We start from the raw sequence: 18,195 nt of genomic DNA, 5'->3' as shown, positions 1-18,195 counted from the left end.
GTGCCCCAAACACCCCAAAACCACCCCAAACCCCACTAAATGACCCCAAAACCCCCCAGAATCACCCCAAAACCACCCCAAAACCCCACCTGGTTCCGAGCCGACCCCTGCATGACCACGGCCGGAGACACAGACAGCACCGGCACCATGCTCCAAACACCCCAATAACCCCCAATATCACCCCAAACACCCCCAAAACCCCCCAAAACCACCCCAAAACCCCACCTGGTTCCGAGCCGACCCCTGCATGACCACGGCCGGACGCACGGACAGCGGCGGCACCGGCAGCACCGTGCCCCAAACACCCCAACACCAATCCTAGGACCCCAATAACCCCCAAAACAACCCCAAACAGTCCCAAAACCCCACAGAATGATCCCTAAATCCCCAAAACCATCCCAAACCCCACCTGGTTCCGAGCCGACCCCTGCATGACGACGGCCGGACGCACGGACAGCGGCGGCACCGGCAGCACCGTGCACACCATCCACTCGGGCCGGGCGAACTTGGGGTCCATGCCCAGCACGAAGCACTCCTCGTCCGAGATGCGCTTGAAGATCTCGTGCACGCGCTCGGGGCTCAGCAGGATCTTCTTCTCCTGGGAATCCTCGTTGACGTGCTTCCACTCGGCGTAGAGCTCCAGCCCCGAGCGGCGGATGCGCGGCTGGTACCGCCCGCAGCCCCCGTGGCCCTGAAAACAGGGAGAAATGGGGTTTAATGGGTTAAAAATGGGGTTATTGGGGTTTCCATTCAGCCCAGAGCTCCAGCCCTGAGCGGTGGATGCGCGGCTGGTACCGCCCGCAGCCCCCGTGGCCCTGAAACGGGGAGAAATGGGTTAAAAATGGGGTTTAATGGGTTAAAAACGGGGTTTAATGGGTTAAAAATGGGGTTAAAAATGGGGTTTAATGGGTTAAAAATTTTGGGGTCACGAATGGGAATTCTGTGCCACAAATGAGAATTCTGGGGCCACAAATGGGAATTTCGTGCCACAAATGGGAATTTCGTGCCACAAACAGGGATTTTGTGGTCACAAATGAGGATTTTGGGGTCACAAACGGGGATTTTGGGGCTACAAATGGGGATTTTGGGGTCACAAATGGGGATTTTGGGGTCACGAACGGGGATTTTGGGGTCACAAATGGGGATTTTGGGGGCCCAAACGGGGATTTTGGGGTCCCAAATGGGGATTTTGGGGGCCCAAACGGGGATTTTGGGGTCACAAAAGGGAATTTTGTGCCACAAATGAGGATTTTGGGGTCACAAACGGGGATTTTGGGGTGACAAACGGGGATTTTGGGGCTACAAATGGGGATTTTGGGGTCACAAATGAGGATTTTGGGGTCACAAAAGGGAATTTCGTGCCACAAATGAGGATTTTGGGGTCACAAACGGGGATTTTGGGGCTACAAATGGGGATTTTGGGGTCCCAAACGGGGATTTTGGGGTCCCAAACGGGGATTTTGGGGTGACAAAGGGGGATTTTGGGGTCACCTTCTCCTTGGTGAGGTCCTCGTCGCCCTCGGGCTGCTCCACCCCAAACTTGTGGTCCATCTCCTCGCCGCCCTCGCAGATGTTCTTGCCCTTGCAGAGGTCGTAGACGTGCGTCAGCCGCTTCTTGGGCTGCCCCTTGGACTTGCCCAGGATGTCCTTGATCTTGGGGTTGTTCTGGGAAAAAACAGCGGCTTTGGGGTCAGCAGTGGGATTTTGGGGTTCAAAAATTCATTTTGGGGGCAGGAATGGGGTTTTGGGGTCACATTGTGGGGTCAGAAATGGCATTGTGGGGACAGAAGGGTTTTGGGGATTTTTTGGGGGATTTTTGGGGCTTTTTGAGGTTTTTGGGGGGGGGGGTTTTGGGGGTTTTTTGGGGGTTTTTTTGGGGGGTTTTTGGGGTCTCACCGAGTCCACGAGCAGCTTGGAGCAGAAGAAGCAGACGCAGCGCAGGATTTTCATGGTTTTACCCAAAAACCCAACGTGGAACACGGGCTTGGCCAGCTCGATGTGGCCAAAGTGACCGGGACACTCCGTCATGTTCCCTGGGGACACCCCGAAATCACATCAGGGACACCCCGAAATCGGATTGGGGACACCCCAAAGTCACATCAGGGACACCCCAAAGTCACACCAGGGACACTCCGTCATGTTCCCTGGGGACAGCCCGAAATCAGACCAGGGACACCCCAAAATTGGATTAGGAACACCCCAAAATTATACTGGCGGACAGCCCGAAATCACATTGGGGACACCCCAAAATCGGATTGGGGACACCCCAAAATTAAACCAGGGACACCTCGAAACCAGAATGGGGACACCCCGAAATCGGATTGGGGACAACCTGAAATCAGACCAGGGACACCCCAAAGTCACATTGGGAACACCCCATCATGTTCCCTGGGGACACCCTGAAATTGGATTAGGGACACCCCAAAATTATACTGAGGAACACCCCAAAGTTGGATTGGGGACACCCCAAAATCACACTGGGGACACTCTGTCATGCTCCCTGGGGACACCACGAAATCAGAATGGGGACACCCCGAAATCACATCAGGGACACCCCAAAATTATACTGGGGGACACCCCAAAGTCACATCAGGGACACCCCAAAATCAGGCTGGGGACACCCCAAAATCACATCGGAGACACTCCATCATGTTCCCTGGGGACACCCCGAAATCAGACCAGGGACACCCCAAAGTCACACTGGGGACACCTTGAAATCACACTGGGGACACCCCGAAATCGGGATGGGGACACCACAAAGTCTCATCAGGGACACCCCAAAATTGGATTAGGAACACCCCAAAATTATACTGGGGGACAGCCCAAAATCACATTGGGGACACCCCGACATGTTCCCTGGGGACACCCCGAAATCAGAATGGGGACACCCCAAAATCGGATTGGGGACAACCTGAAATCAGACCAGGGACGCCCCAAAATCGGATTGGGGACACCCCAAAGTCACACCAGGGACACTCCGTCATGTTCCCTGGGGACACCCCGAAAGCACATCTGGGACACCCCGTCATGTTCCCTGGGGACACCCCGAAATTGGATTAGGGACACCCCAAAATTATACTGGGAAACACCCCGAAATCACATTGGGGACACCCCAAAATTGGATTGGGGACACCCCAAAATCACATTGGGGACACTCCGTCATGTTCCCTGGGGACACCCCAAAATCACATCAGAGACACCCCAAAATTGGGTTGGGGACACCCCAAAATCACATCAGAGACATCCCAAAAATGGGTTGGGGACACCCCAAAATCACATCAGAGACACCCCAAAATTATACTGGGGGACACCCCAAAGTCACACTGGGGACACCCCAAAGTCACATCAGAGACACCCCAAAATTGGCTTGGGAGGGGCTGGGATGGAGGGAACCCTCCCCTGAAGGCGCTTTTGGGGTGGGAGGGGAAGAATCCTAAAAAAATCCTATAAAAACGAGCACCCCCAAAAAATGGGAAACCCAAAAGAAAAAAAGAAAGCCCTAAAATAAAAATTCCCAAAACAATTAAATTTAAATAAAATTTAAATCAAAAAAAAAAGAAAATCTAAAACAGAAGAAAATCCCAAAAATGAAAAGCCCTAAAAAATAAACCCCCCCCCAAAAAAAAATCCCAAAAAAATGAAAATCCAAAAAACATTAAAATCCCAAAAACAAATACAAAAAACAAAATTTTAAAAAAGAAAACCCGCCAAAATAATTAAAATTAAAAAATTTAAAAAGAAAATCCCCCACAAAAAAACCCCAAAAAATGAAAATCCCCAAAAATTTAAAATCCCAAAAAAAAGGGGGACACCATCCCCAAAAAAGGGACCCCTAGATAAAAGAAAGAAACCCCCCAAAAATAACAGAATTTCCCTCAAGAAACCCCAAGAATGGAGCAAAACTGAAATCCGGGGAGGGGGGAATGAGGAGAGCTCCCCAAAAGGGGAACCCCAAAAAAAAGGACACCCCAAAAACAAGAAATCCCTGAGAAAAAAAAAAAAAAAGAGGGAATTTTAGGGGGTTTAGGGCCCTTTTCCCTGTGAAGATTTGGGGGTTCAGGGGGTCCTTGTGAAGGTTTGAGGCTTTGGGGTCCCCCCATGAGGATTTTGGGGTTCAGCGTGGAGGATTTTGGGGTTCAGTGTCCCCTCAATCAGGATTTTGGGGTTTCGGGTTCCCTCCCAGAAGGATTTCGGGGTTCAGGGTCCCCTCAATGAGGATTTTGGGGTTCAGGGTCCCCTCCCAGAAGGATTTTGGGGTTCAGTCTCCCCTCAATGAGGATTTTGTGGTTCAGGGTGGAGGATTTTGGGGTTCAGTGTCCCCTCAATGAGGATTTTGGGGTTCAGGGTCCCCTCCCAGAAGGATTTTGGGGTTCAGTCTCCCCTCAATGAGGATTTTGTGGTTCAGGGTGGAGGATTTTGGGGTTCAGGGTCCCCTCAATGAGGATTTTGGGGTTCAGGGTGGAGGATTTTAGGGTTCAGTGTCCCCTCAATCAGGATTTTGGGGTTCAGTGTCCCCTCAATGAGGATTTTGGGGTTCAGGGTCCTCTCAATGAGGATTTTGGGGTTCAGGGTCCCCTCCCAGAAGGATTTTGGGGTTCAGCCCCCCGGCTCACCGGCACAGGTCTGGCAGCGCCCCGTTCTCTCGATCACGCCCTGCCGGGGGTCCATGAGCCCCCCAAGTTTGGGGCGCCCCCCCTCGGTGGTTTCGGGGTACTTGATGCCCCCCTCGGTCACCGACATCCGTTTCTGAGGGGGGAAAGGGAAACTGAGGCACTGGGGACCCCAAATTCATCCAGGAGCCCCCCAAAAATCCTAAACTCCCTGAGGGACCCCAAAACCCCTCCAGGACACCCAAAACCCCTCCAGGGCTCCCTGAGTGACTCTGAGACCCCAAAATCTCCCTGAGCGACTCCCAGAGACCCCAAAACCCCTCCAGGACCCCCAAAACTCTTCCAGGGCCCCCGAGTGACTCTCAGGGACCCCTAAACCCCTCCAGGACACTCAAATCTCGTCCAAAATTCCCCTAAAAACCTCCAGGCACCCCAAGTGTCCCTCACAGCAGCCTGAAGCTCTTTTAAGGCCTCACAAACACCTCCAGAGACCCAAAGCTCCTCAGGACACCCTAAAACCCCTTCAAGTCATCCCAATACTTTTCCCGAGGCCTCCTGGGGACACCAAAATTCATCCCGAGGCTCCCTGAGCCTCTCCTATGGAAGCCAAAATGCTGCCAGGGGATTCTGAGGCACTTTCAGACACCCCAAAACTCTTCCAGAGGCTCCCTGGGCACCCCAACACCTCCCAGAACCTCGTTTTGTGTCCCCGAACCTCCTGAGGAGCCCCCAAATCCCCCTCGGAGCCCCGTTCAGCCCCCCGGGCCTGTGGGGGGCGCTGTCCCCTCACGGGGCCGCTCCGCTCCCCGCTCTCGCTGCCCCGGCGCCATTTCCCGCCGCCGCTCTCGCCCTCAGCCGCCGGCCCCGCTCCCTCCGCGGGCCCCGCGGTTCCGTCCGCGCCGCCCCGGCCCCGGTACCATCTCATCGGGGCTGAGGATCCCGAACTGGACTCGTTTGATGGTGCGCAGCGGGCAGGCGCTGTCGCCCGAGGGCGGACCGCCGTGCATGGCGCCGGTGGGGCCGCGGCCTCGCGCCGCTCCGACTGCTCGGAACCGACCCCTTCACGGAGGGGGTGAAAGGAGCGGGGAGTTTGAACCCCACCGGGGAACCGGGAACCGGCGCCTCACGGAGCACAGGGCGCGGAGCTTCCCCTTTTCCGCTCCGGCCGCTCCGCGCTCAAGGCGCGACTGAGCGGCGGGAGGCACCGGCGGCGGCTTATATAGACTCGGCCCCCCGCGCGCCGCCGGTGGGGGCGTGGCCGGAGCGTACCAAGCGCCTCACAGGAAAAAGGGGGAAGAAGTGGGGAAAAAAGCGGCGGGAAGGAAAGGAAGACGCGGGTCCCGTCACGATCCGTGAGGCGAGCGAGGAGCGGGGAAGGGGCAGGGAGTCGGCGGCTGCTCCGTGAAGCCCTCACGGGACGCGCCGTGGTCGGACCCCCCTCTTCCAGCACGGTGGGATCGGTTCATGAATAATTTATTTTAAAAGCACCGCCCCCCCGAGCCCGAGTGCCGAGAAATGGCGGGGGCGGAGGGAGGGTGACGGAGTGACCTCAGAGCTGGCGGAGATGGACGCAGAGTCCCGAAGTTCTGACGGAAGTGGGCGGAGATCGCCGAAGAGCCTCCGGAGAGTGACGGAAATGCACGAAGTTAACCGGCGGTGCCCGAATGTTGACGGGAAAAGCCGGAACTGGCCGAAGCATTGGCGGAAGTTATCGAAAGGTGCCGAAGTGTGACCGGAAAATACCGGAAATTGCCGAATACCTGACGAAAGATGCCGAAGCAAAGGCGGAAAGTGCCGGAAATGGGCAAAGAGCCGCTCCAGCCGCGGCCTGTGCAGCCCCGGCCTCGCCCGCCCGGCCCAGCCGCTCCCGGCGCTCCCGACCCGGCTGTGGCCGCTAGGAAAGGCCGAGGCTTTGCGGCCTGTTCTGGAGGGGAGCTGGGGAAGGGGTTTAGCGAGACGCAGCGGGATTCAGGAGTATTTTAGGAGCGAGAAAGGGAAATCTTAGGGGGCAGGAGGGGTTGGGGGTGCAATTAAGGGCTTGAAGGTTGTTGGCAGAGCAGGAGAGGTGTGGGGTTATAATTGCGGAATGGAAAGGGACTTTTAGAGGGGCAGGAGCAGAAAAAAAATGTTTGAGGAGAATTTTGGAGGGGCAGGAAGGACTAGGGGCCATAAATGGGGGGGGGGGGGGGGGAAAGGAGAATTTTGGTGTTTGGAGATCAGGGAGGGGAATCCAGGAGGAGCAGGAGGTTTTTGGGATAATTATGGCAAGAAAGGGGAATTTGGGGGGAAAACGGCAGAGAGAGGGATTGGGGGGAAGGAAAACGGGGTTTTGTGAGGGACAAGAGGGGTTTGGGGGGATTTGGGGGCAGAGAAGGAGAAATTTGGGGGGTCAGGAGTGGGGGGAGTTTCCCCCTTGTCACCAGGGGAGGGGTGACATCACAGGTGTGACATCACAGGGTGTCACTGGGCCATGGTATGAGCACGGCACAGCCAGACGTGAAGTAACAGGTGACACGAATGTGACACCATGTGACAGCCCCAGACATCACAGTCGGACACCAAATGTGACACAAAACGTCACAAATGTAACAGTCTGAGGTATAACCCAAAAGTACAACCTGACACAGTGCCCCACACTACACAGTCAGACACAAAATGTGACAGATGTTACACAAAATGTCACAAGTCTGAGGTACAACCTGACACAGCTTTATGTGGTACAGTTGGATATACAATGTGACAAATGTGACACAAAATGTGCCAAATGTGACATAATCTGAGGTACAGCCTAAAGGTACAACCTGACACAGCCTCACATAGTACAGTCAGACACAAAATGTGACAAATGTGACACAAAAAGTGACAAAAGTGACATGTGACACCGTGTGACAACCCCACATGGCACAGCCAGACACAAAATGTGACAAATGTGACATTTCACACTGTGTGACAGCCCCACACAGCACAGTGGGACACCCCACACCCCCACTATGGTGACAACGCCACACGAGGTGACACCGAGGGTGTGGTGACACCTGAATGCCCCACATACACCCTGAGCAGGGTCCCTGCTACACTCGGCCATGCCTGTTGTGGCCCTCACATTGTTGTCACCTGGTTTTGTCACTATTTTGTCCCTGTTTTGTCACCGTTTCGGGGCTGTGGCACTGTGGTTGTGTCCGCAGTGGTGTCCCTGCTTTTGTCCCCGTCCGTCTCTCGTTGTGTCCTTTTTTGTGTCACTGTAACCCCAAATTTGTCCTCACTTTTGTCTCCCTTGCGTCCCCAACTGTGTCACCCGTGTCCCATTGTGTCCCCAACTGTCACCTGTGTCCTGTTGTGAACCCTCCTGTGTCACTTTGTCCCCCATTTGTGTCCCGTTCATGTCCCCTCTGTCCCCACTTTTGTCACCCCTGCCGGTGTCCCCTGTCCCCTCCACGTCCCCCTGCCTGCCTGTGCCCCCCCCCGGGGTTGTGTCCCCCATTTCTGTGTCCCCAAATGTCCCCCACAGTTCTGTCCCCAAATGTCGCTGTGTCCCCCATTTCTGTCTCCCTGTCCCCCCCAGCTGTGTCCCCACTTTTACCCCCCAATTGTGACCACCCCGCCCTCCTGTCCCCCTCAATTCTGTCCCCCTGTCCCCCAACTGTTGTGTCCCCCAATGTCCCCCTGTGTCCCTGCATGTGTCCCCCCATAGGTCCCCCCACTGTGACCCCAGCTGTTTCCCCCTCCCTTGTCCCCACAATGTCCCCTCGTGTCTCCCCCGTGTCCCCCCACCCAGTGTCCCCTCATGTCCCCCCCAATGTTCCCCCATATCACCCCTATGTCCCCTCCGTGTCCCCTCAATGTTCCCCCTATGTACCCCCAATGTCCCCCCAGTGTTCCCCCATATCCCCCCGGTGTCCCGCCATGTCCCCCCCGCTGTCCCCCGCAGTGTCCCTCGCTGTCTCCCCCATATCTGCCCCGTGTCCCCCGGTGTCCCCTCTTGTCCTCCCCAAGTCCCTCAGTGTCGCCCCAATCTCCCCCCATGTCCCCCCCGTGACCCCCCAATGTCCCCCCCGTGTCCCCCCGGTGTCCCCTCAATGTCCCCCCGGTGTCCCTCGGTGTCCCCCCGTATCCCCCTCATATCCTCCCCGGTGTCCCCTCTTGTGCCCCCCCCAGTGTCCCCCCATGTCTCCTCGGTGTCTCCCCGGTGTCCCCCCCTCATCCCCCCGGTGTCCCCCCCGTGTCCCCGCTCCGTGGGGCGGGGGGGGTCCCTCCCTCCCTCCCACCCGGGGCCCAACGCGCCGCCTCCATCTTGTGCCGCCGCCGCCGCCGCCGCCGCCGCCGCGACATCCCCGGCCCCGGGACAGGCCCCGGTAACGACCCCCGCCCCCCCCGGACCCCCGAGCGCCGCCGGGACCCCCCCGAACCCCTGCCCTGCCCCCTCCCCACGCCCCCCGCCCCCCTCCCGCCGCTGTCACCGCGGCGCGACCCCCCGGGATGGGAGAGGGGAGGGGGAGGGGAAGGGGGGGGGGGGACACCGCGACCCCCACCCACCCCACCCCCCCCGCACTGCCCCGGGTCACGCCCACCCCCCTCAACCCCCCCCGCCCCCTGCCCGCCCCTCTGAGCCCCCCCGGACCCTCCTCAAGCACCCCTGGCAGGACCCCAAAGTGTCCCCAGGGTCCCCCAAAGTGTCCCCAGGGTCCCCCAAAGTGCTCCGGGACCCCCCCAAAGTGCCCCCCCCACCCCAAACAGCCCCTCCCCTGCCCAGGACCCCCCAAATGTCACCGAGCACCCCCAAATGCTGCTGGGAGGGGTGGGTGTACCCCGGGGGGGTGACACCGGGGGTGACACTGGGGGTGACGCGGGAGTTGGGGGGGGGCGGCTGCGTGTTTGTGCCGGGGTGGGGGGGCCCGAGGGGGGTGTGGGGGGCGCGTGCCGGGGGTTGTTTGTGCGTGTCTGAGTGTTCGTCCGTCCATCCGTCCGTCTGTCCCAGCGTGTCGCATGAGTGTGGGGCTGTAAGTGTCCGGTTGTTTGTGTGGGTATTTGTCTGTCTGTCTGTCTGTCCAAGCGTGTTGTGTCCGTGTGGGGCTGTTAGTGTCTGGTTGTTTGTCCGTTTGTCTGAGCGTGTCACATCCGTGTGGGGCTGTAAGTGTCCGGTTGTTTGTGTGGCTGTTTGTCCGTCTGTCCGTCCAAGCGTGTCGTGTCCGTGTGGGGCTGTGCGTGTGCGTGTGTTTGTGTGTGTGCGGTTGTTTGTGCGTCTGTTTGTTTGTCTGGCTGTCTGTCCATGTCACATCTGTGTGGGGTTCTGCGTAAGCGGCTGTTTGTGTGTGTCCAGTTGTTTGTGTGTCTGTGTGTCTGTCCGAGCGTGTCGTGTCCGTGTGGGGTTCTGCATGTGTGTGTGTTTGTGTGTGTCCAGTTGTTTGTCCATCTGTCCAAGCGTGTTGCATTCATGTGGGGCTGCGCGTATCCGGTTGTTTGTGTCAGGTCCTGTGTCTGGTTGTTCGTGCAGTTGTTTGTCCGTCTGTGCGAGCGTGTGGTGTCTGTGTGGGGCTGTGCGTGTCCGGTTGTTCGTCTGTTTGTCCAAGTGTGTTGTGTCTGTGTGGGGCTGTAAGTGTGCAGGTGTTTGTCCGTCTGTTCGAGCGTGTCGTGTCCGTGTGGGGTTGTGCGTGTCTGGGTGTTTGTCAGCGTGTTGTGTGGGTGTGGGGTTGTGCGTGTGTATCTGGTTGTTTGTCCATCTGTCCAAGTGTGTTGTGTCCATGTGGGGCTGTGCGTGTGTGTGTGTTTGTCCATGTCCAGTTGTTTGTGTCAAGTCCTGTGTCCGGTTGTTTGTCTGTGTCTGGTTGTGCCCCCCTTTGAGGTGTCTGGGGGTTGTTCGTGTTTGGCTGTGCGCCTGTGGTTGTGTCACATCCCTGTGGGGTTGTGTGCCTCTGTGAGGGTTGTGTGAGGGTTGTTTGTCCGTGTGCGGTCGTGTCTCTGCCTGTCAAGCATCCCTGTGTGGTTGTGTCATGTTGTTGCGTGGTTGTGCACCTGTCTGAGGGTTGTATGAGGGGGTTTTGCATGGTTGTGTGGTTGTGTTCAGCTGTGTGATGTTGTTGTGCAATTGTGCACCCATCTGAGTGTTGTGTGTGTGTTGTTTCTGTGACTATGTTCGTGCACCCTCCCCATGGGGGCGTGTCAGCTGTCCCTGTGCGTTTGTTGGCCCGTGTGTGGTTGTGTGATGTTGTTGTGCGGTTGTGCACCCATCTGAGGGTTGTGTGAGTGTTCATTGTACGGCTGTGCTCGTGTCAGCTGTCCCTGTGTGGTTGTACACCTGTGTTCGGTTGTGCGCTGTGTCCGTGTGTACCTGTGCATCTGGGCACAGTTGTGCGAGGTTGTGAGGCTGCAGGTGTTGTGTCTGTGTCCGGTTGTGTGTCCTTGTGTGGTTGTTTATCCATGTGCAGGTGTTGTGTGTCCGTGTGCAGGTGTTTGTCTGTGTGCGGTTGTTTATCCGTGCATGGCTGTTGTGTCCAACACGTGTCACATGTGTTGTGCGTGTGCAACAGGTGCTGTGGCTGCTGTGTGTGGGTGTGTCACCTGTGTGTGTCACACCTGTGTGTATGAATGTGTATCACACCTGTATGCACGTGCAGGTGTGTGTGCGTGTGTCACACCTGTATGTGTGCAGGTGCTGTACCTGTGTGTGTGTGTCACACCTGTGTGTGGGTGTGTCACACACCTGTGTTTTTCTCTGTGTGTCACATCTGTGTTTTTGTGTTACACCTGTGTGTGTCACACTCGTATTTTTCTCTGTGTGCGTCACACCTGTTTTGGTGTGTTTTGGTGTGTTTTTGTGTCACACGCGTCTGTGTGTTTGTATCGCACCTGTGTCACACCTGTGATTTTGTGTCTCACCTGTGTTTCTGTCTTTATCACACCTCTGTGTGTGTCCCAGCTGTGTTTGTGTGTGTCACGCCTGTGTTTTTCTGTGGTTTTTTTGTGTTTTCTGTCCCACCCGTGCCCTGTTCCCCCCCCCCCCCCGCCACGGTCTCTCCCCTCCCGCCCTTCCCGCGCTGACACTTCCGGGTCCCCCCTCAATCCCCTTAACCCCGCCCCTTTCTGGTCACACCCCCTTTAACCCCGCCCCCTTTTCTGTCCCCGCCCCCTCAGCCTCCGCCCGCTCCTTCCACACCGCCCGCGGCAGGACGGGGCCCCGTGACGTCACTCCCAGCCCAGCCAATGAGCATCCAGGTGAGCCCATGACGTCAGCGGCGCGCGCGCTCCCTTTCGCACGGGATGGGCGTGGTCCCGGCGGGGGTGGGCGTGGCCCGGAGCGATCCTTGCCCCCTGATTGGCCGCAGGTGAAAGGTCCGCAGAGGGGGGAAGGGGGAGGGGTCTGAGGGGGGAGGGGGGGTTGTTTCCATGGCAACCGTTGGGTGACACTGCCCCCTCCCCCCCGGTGACGTCGCGGACGGGACGCCGCTGTCAGGCGGCTCCGGGGGTACCTGGGGGGCGGGGGAGGGGCGTGGGGGGTTGGGGGGGGATGGGGTGGGGGTCCCGGGGGGGGGAGGGGGTGCACGGGGGGGTCCCTGCGCCTTTTCCATCCCCCCCACCCCAAAATTCCCTCGGGAGGTTCCGGTTGGCCCAGCCCCTCCCCCTCCCTCGGGACCCCTCCCCCCTCACCTGTGTCACCTCCCCCCCCAGGTGTCACCCCCTGCCCTCAGCTGTCACCCCCCCACAACGTCACAGCGATGACGTCAGGCTGTCCCGCCCTCCCTCCCCTGTGTTGTCACCGGTGTCCCCTCGTGGTGACGTCATGCCACCCTCAGCCCTCCCCCCGCGCCGTGACGTCACACCCATCCCCTCTCAGTGACAGACAACACATGACATCACTAAACCACGTGATGACATCACCATGTGATGACGTCACACACACACCTTTGCTGTGATTGTGACGTCACGTGGGAGAATCCCTTGCTGTCACTTTGTCACCCCCATCCGGGTGTTGTGGCCCCTCCAGTGACCCCAAATTCGGGTGTTCTTCACCCCCAAATCCGGGTCTTCCCCCCCAAATCTGGTTGTTTCACCTCAAATCCAGGTGTTCCCCCCCAAATCCAGTTGTTTCCTCCCAAATCCAGGTGTTCCCCCCCCCAAATTCTGATGTTTTCCCCCCAAACCCGGTTATTTCACCCCAAATCCGGGTGTTGTGACCCCTCCTCTCTTGGTGCGTCCCCCCCCCCAGGAGGCCCGGCCGGCTGTGACCCCCCCCCGAGGACCCCCGGAGCTGCAACACCCAGTCCATGAGGGCCCCGCGCACAGGTGGGCACTGGGAGGGACTGGAGGGGCACTGGGTGGCACTGGGTGGCACTGGGAGGGACTGAAGGGGCACTGGGAGGGACTGGGAGGGACTGGGGCATACTGGGGGGGCACTGGGTTCTACCTCGGCTCCCCCCGCAGTTCCCGTTGGTTCTGCCCCTTCTCCCCCCGCAGTTCCTCCCCATTGGTTCTGCCCCGGCTCCCCCCGCTGTTCTCCGGTTGGTTCTGCCTCGACTCCCCCCGCGGTTGCTCCCCGTTGGTTCGGTCCCGTCCGCCATTTTGAGCCGCCTCAGGCCGGGCAGGCCCCGACACAAAATGGCGGCGCTGGGCCGGGGACAGTGAGCCCGGGACAGGGAATAGGGGAGCCAAAAACTAAAAACAACCCCTAGAACAGGTGACAGAGTGACACCAGAACCCCACAGTGACCCCAGGACAGGGAATAGGGGAGCCAAACCTCAAAATAACCCCCGGGACAGGTGACGGAGTGACCCCAGAGCCCCAGAGTGACCCCGGGACAGGGATCAGGAGACCCAAAACCCCGGAGTGGCCCCAAAAACCCCACAATAACCCCCAGGACAGGGGACAAGATTGACCCCAAAACCCCACAGTGACCCCAAATTGTGGCCACACCTACACAGGTGATACCAAATAAAGACTCAGCCACACAGGTGACCTTAAAATGGCATCCAGGTGTCTGAGTGACCCCAAATAAGGACCCAGGTGACCTCAAACTGTGCCCCCACCCACCCAGATGACCCCAAATGTGGGATCCAGGTGTCTGGGTGACCTCAAATCATGGCTCTGCCCATGCAGGTGACCCCAAAAAGAGCACCCAGGTGTTCATCCAGCCCCATGGAAAGGACTCAAGTGACCCCAAATCATGGTCTCCATCCACCCAGATGACCCCAAACCGTTGTTCCACCCATCCAGATGACCCCAAACCATGTCCCCATCCATGCAGGTGACCCCAAATCATGTCCCCACCCACCCAGGTGACCCCAAATGTGGCATCCAGGTGTCTGGAAGACCCCAGATCATGGCCCTGCTTACCCAGATGACCCCAAACCGTGCCCCCACTCCTGCAGGTGACCCCAAATGTGGGATCCAGGTGTCTGGATGACCCCAAACCATGGTCCCCACCCCTCAGTTGACCCCATGCCCTGATTCCCGCAGGTGGCCGGCGCGGGGATGGCTCCGGTCGTGGAGGTGTCGGACGCCGGGCACTGCCGGGCGCTGCTGCTGGAGCTGAACGAGCAGCGCCTGCGGGGCCAGTTCTGCGACGTCACCATCATCGCCGAGGACACCAAGTTCCGCGCCCATAAGAACGTCCTGGCCGCCTCCAGCCCCTTCTTCAAGCGGGCGCTGGCGCAGGAGCCCGCGTGCCCCTCGCCCGCCCAGGTGCTGGAGCTGCCAGGCGTCCAGGCCGGCGTCTTCTCCGACGTGCTCAACTTCATCTACAACTCGCGCCTGGCCGTGCCCTCGCCGGCGGCCGCGCGGGCGCTGGGGGCCGTGGGCCGGCGCCTCGGCATCCCCTCGCTGCAGGGCCTGGAGGCCGGGCCCCCTCCTCCTGCTCCTCCTGCTCCTGCTCCTCCTGCTCCTCCCGCTCCTCCGGCTCCGGCTCCGGCGCCGCGGGACATGAACGGCACCTGGACGCCACCCGCGCCCTCCGCCGCCGAGCTCAGCCCGGGCGAGGCGGGCGAGGAGGCGGCCACGGAGGCGTCGCCGTCGTCGCCGTCGTCGCTGCGCTGTGGGCTGTGCGGGCGCGGCTTCGGCTCGGCGGCGGCGCTGGGCTTCCACGCCAAGCTGCACCGCGGGCGCCGCGGGCTGTGCTGCCGGCACTGCGGCAAGAGCTTCATCCACGTCAAGCGCCTGCAGACGCACGAGGTCGGCTGTCGCGACGGCGACAAGGATGGGGACGGTGGCGCCGCTGGCGCCGTCGGCACCGACATCCCCATCACCGGCGGCGCTGTCACCGCCGCCGTCACCGCGAGCAGCACCACCGCAGCGCCGAGGGCGGCCAAGAAGGCGCTGCTGCTGCGGCACCGCGCGCTGGAGCCGGGCGCCGAGCAGGAGCCGCTGGTCAAGGTGGTGGACGGTCAGGTGCTGTACCTGTGCGGGGTGTGCCAGCGCTCCTACATGACCCTGTCGAGCCTGAAGCGCCACGCCAACGTGCACTCGTGGCGCCGCAAGTACCCGTGCCGCTACTGCGACAAGGTGTTCGCGCTGGCCGAGAGTACCGCACCAAGCACGAGGTGTGGCACACGGGCGAGCGCCGCTACCAGTGCATCTTCTGCTGGGACACCTTCGTCACCTACTACAACCTCAAGACGCACCAAAAAGCCTTCCACGGCATCAGCCCGGGGCTCATCGCCTCCGAGAAGACGCCCAACGGCGGCTACCGGCCCAAGCTCAACGCGCTCAAGCTCTACCGCCTGCTGCCCATGCGGGCCAACAAGAGGCCCTACAAGACCTACAGCCAGGGCGCCGTGCCCGACGGGGCCGCGCCGGCGCCCGCGGCGGCACCGGGGGACGCCGGGGTCACGGCGTTCCCGGCGTCGGCGCCGCCGCCGCGGCCGGAGCCCGCCTCGGTCATCGCCTTCGGCCGCGCGGCGCCGTCGGTCATCGTGCGGGGCGGCGGCGGCAGCGGGGCCGCCTCGGTCATCGCCTACAACGGGCGGGCGGGCGAGGAGGCGCCGGGAGCGGCCGAGGCGCCGGCGGCCGCGCCGGTGACGCCGGCGGTGCCCATCAAGAAGCAGGTGCTGCGGGAGTACATCGAGGCGCAGCGCGCCATCGCCGGCGCCACCACGGCCGCCGCCGAGGAGGGGACGACGACGACGACGCCCCAAAACCCCTCCGGGGGCGGGCGCACCATGACCTACGTGGCCAAGCCGGCGTACGCGGGCTCGGCGGGCGAGGGGCTGTGCCAGATCACCGTGCGCATCGGCGAGGAGGCCATCGTGAAGCGCCGCATCTCCGGCACCGACCTGCGCGGGGACGGCGCCGGGGAGCGCCGCGGGGACGGCGACAACGACAGCGACGCCGAGGACCGGCTCTGGCGGCCCTACTACTCCTACAAGCCCAAGAGGAAGGCGGGTGGCAATGCCGCCAACGCCAGCACCGGGAGCGTCGCCGGGGTCGCCAAGAAGGCGCGGTGGCGGCGCAAGCTGCGCTCGCTGCGGCGGGCGCCGGGGGACGGCGGTGACGGTGACAATGACAATGACAACGGCAGTGACAATGGCGACGGCGACGCCGCGCGGCGCCGGGAGCGGCGCCACCCGTGCCGGGTGTGCGGGAAGAGCTTCCCGGCGCTGCGGAAGCTGCGGAAGCACCAGCGGGGACACGAGGGCGGCGCCGCGGCGACGCCGGTGGGGACGTCGTCATCGTCGTCGGTGGGGACGTCGTCGTCGTCGTCGGGGCGCGTGGGGCGGCGGCCGTCGCTGCGCTTCACCTGCCCCACCTGCGCCAAGGTGTGCAAGACGGCGGCCGCGCTCAGCCGCCACGCCCAGCGGCACCGGCGGCGCTCGGCGGGGTCACCACCGGGGTCACCAGAGGGGTCACCGGGGTCACCACAAGGGTCACTGCAAGGGTCAGCACCAGGGTCACCACCGGGGTCACCACCAGGGTCACTGGAGGGGTCAGCGGGGTCACCACAAGGGTCATCGCAAGGGTCACTGCCGGGGTCACCGAGGTCACCGTCAAGGTCACCGAGGTCACCACCGGGGTCACCGCCGGGGTCACCGGCGCCTCCCACGGTCATTGCCTACACGCCCCCAGCCGCAGACAAAGGGGGGCTCCCGGTGTCCCCCGCGGTGCCGCCACCCCCAGGTGACGCTGGCGGTAGCGATGACATCGCCTGTGACGTCACAGGCTCCGCCCCCGCGGGGGCGTTCCCGGTGCAGGAGCAGCCGCTGGCGCTGCTCTGCCGGGCCGCGGCTGGGGGCGACCCCGAGCTCGGGGCTGGGGGCGGGGCTGGGGGGGCGGGGACAGCGCCCCGCGCCCCTCCCCCCCCGGCCCCGCCCCCTCCCGCTCCCGGCGCGTTCCCGCTGCCGTTCGGGCCCCGCCTCGTGCCGCGTTCCCGTTCCCGTTCCCGCTCCCGCTCGCGCTCGTCCTGCCCGAGCCCGAGCGCGGCTTCCTGGGGGGGGCTGGGGCGGGGGGAGGGGCGGGGGGGGGCGCCCCTCCCCCCACCGCCCAGCACCGCCCCCCCACACCCCCCCGCCCCCGCCCCCCCCAGCTTTGGGTTCCCCGGGGGGGGGGGAGGGGAGAGGCCCCGGAAAGCGGGGGGGGGCACCTGAGGGGTGGGGGAGGGGAGGCCCCGAAAATGAGGGGGGGGGGGGGTCCCAAAAGTGAGGGGAGGCCCCAAATGTGAGAGGGGTCCGCAAAAGTGAGGGGGGTCCCCAAAACGTTGCGAGGGGTCCCAAAATGAGGGGGGGGTCCCAAAAATGAGGAGGGGTCCCTGTCCCATATTGGGGGGCAATGGAGGGAGTGGGGGTCCCACCGAAATTGGGGGGGACCCCATAGAAAATGAGAGACCCCATAAAATTTGGGGTGGGGGCTCCCATAAGGTTTGGGGGTCCCATAAGGAATTTGGGGGTACCTATAAGAGATTTGGGGGTCCCCATAAATTTTGAGGGGGTCCCAACAGAGGCTTATGGACCCCACAGAATTTGGGGGGGGGGCCCAGAAGGTTCGGGGTCCCCATCGGGAATTTGGAGATCCCCATAAATTTTTTTTGGGGGGGGGGTCCCACAGCGGTTTAGGGACCCCACTGAAGTTTAGGGGCTCCCAAAAATGTTGGGGGTCCCCAAAATCATTTCCCATAGGAAATGGGGACCCCCATAGGAATTTGAGGGGGGGTCCCAGGGACCAGAATGAGACTGGGGGGGGGGGGGGGCACTGGGGATACTGGGAGGTGGGAGGGGCTTCCAGTCACCCCAGACTGGTGGGGAGGGGTCCCCACCCCCCCCCAAGCACAGGGACCCCCTCCAAAACAGCAAACCCCCCCAAAAACAGGGAAACCGCCCCAAATACAGAGACCCCCCCCCCAAAAAACAGCAAAGCCCCCCCCCAATACAGGGAAACCCCCCAAAAATATTCGGGCCCCGCCCCCCCTCACCGTTTTGCACCCCCCCAGAGGCCCCTCCCCCACCACGGGGACCCCTCCCCTCCCCCCTCCCCCAATCGGGGCCCCCCCCACTATCCCGGGGCCCCCCAAAATTCCCAAAATCCCCAAATCCCAAACCCCTCCCCCCCCCCCCCTTTGGCACCTTATCGGCATCGCAGCGACATTCCAGCCGGGGGGAGGGGCGAGTGA

At 61.3% G+C, this 18,195-nt stretch overlaps 2 protein-coding genes and 1 long non-coding RNA gene across 3 annotated transcripts in view; 1 reads left to right on the top strand and 2 right to left on the bottom strand.

The window, feature by feature from the left end:
- LOC134434059 (DNA-directed RNA polymerase II subunit RPB1) overlaps window positions 1-5,787 on the bottom strand; it is a 36,370-nt gene extending 30,583 nt beyond the window's left edge. Inside the window, exons 1-5 of the mRNA XM_063182755.1 lie at window positions 5,528-5,787; window positions 4,614-4,746; window positions 1,897-2,033; window positions 1,492-1,665; window positions 410-691 (exon numbers count right to left, since the gene is read on the bottom strand). Of these exons, the coding sequence (XP_063038825.1) occupies window positions 410-691; window positions 1,492-1,665; window positions 1,897-2,033; window positions 4,614-4,746; window positions 5,528-5,617 (816 nt within the window). The 5' untranslated portion in view covers window positions 5,618-5,787. The remainder of the gene's footprint in view (window positions 1-409; window positions 692-1,491; window positions 1,666-1,896; window positions 2,034-4,613; window positions 4,747-5,527) is intronic.
- A 280-nt stretch (window positions 5,788-6,067) lies between these two features.
- LOC134434055 (uncharacterized) lies at window positions 6,068-8,045 on the bottom strand. Its single transcript, XR_010031797.1, has 2 exons — window positions 6,371-8,045; window positions 6,068-6,228 (listed from the first exon to the last, which is right to left on the bottom strand). It is a non-coding gene; the product is annotated as an uncharacterized LOC134434055 (long non-coding RNA).
- An 848-nt stretch (window positions 8,046-8,893) lies between these two features.
- LOC134434056 (zinc finger and BTB domain-containing protein 4-like) lies at window positions 8,894-17,176 on the top strand. The gene is given in 5 exon segments (XM_063182751.1): window positions 8,894-8,962; window positions 11,739-11,819; window positions 12,811-12,887; window positions 14,058-15,113; window positions 15,116-17,176. Coding segments are annotated over 2 exon segments (3,102 nt in total). The 5' UTR covers window positions 8,894-8,962; window positions 11,739-11,819; window positions 12,811-12,887; window positions 14,058-14,072.
- Window positions 17,177-18,195: the final 1,019 nt, after the last annotated feature.

The sequence above is a fragment of the Melospiza melodia genome, unplaced genomic scaffold (genome assembly GCF_035770615.1).
Source record: "Melospiza melodia melodia isolate bMelMel2 unplaced genomic scaffold, bMelMel2.pri scaffold_315, whole genome shotgun sequence".
Taxonomy (NCBI): Eukaryota; Metazoa; Chordata; class Aves; order Passeriformes; family Passerellidae; genus Melospiza; species Melospiza melodia.
This window is presented reverse-complemented; position numbering and strand designations above follow the sequence as displayed.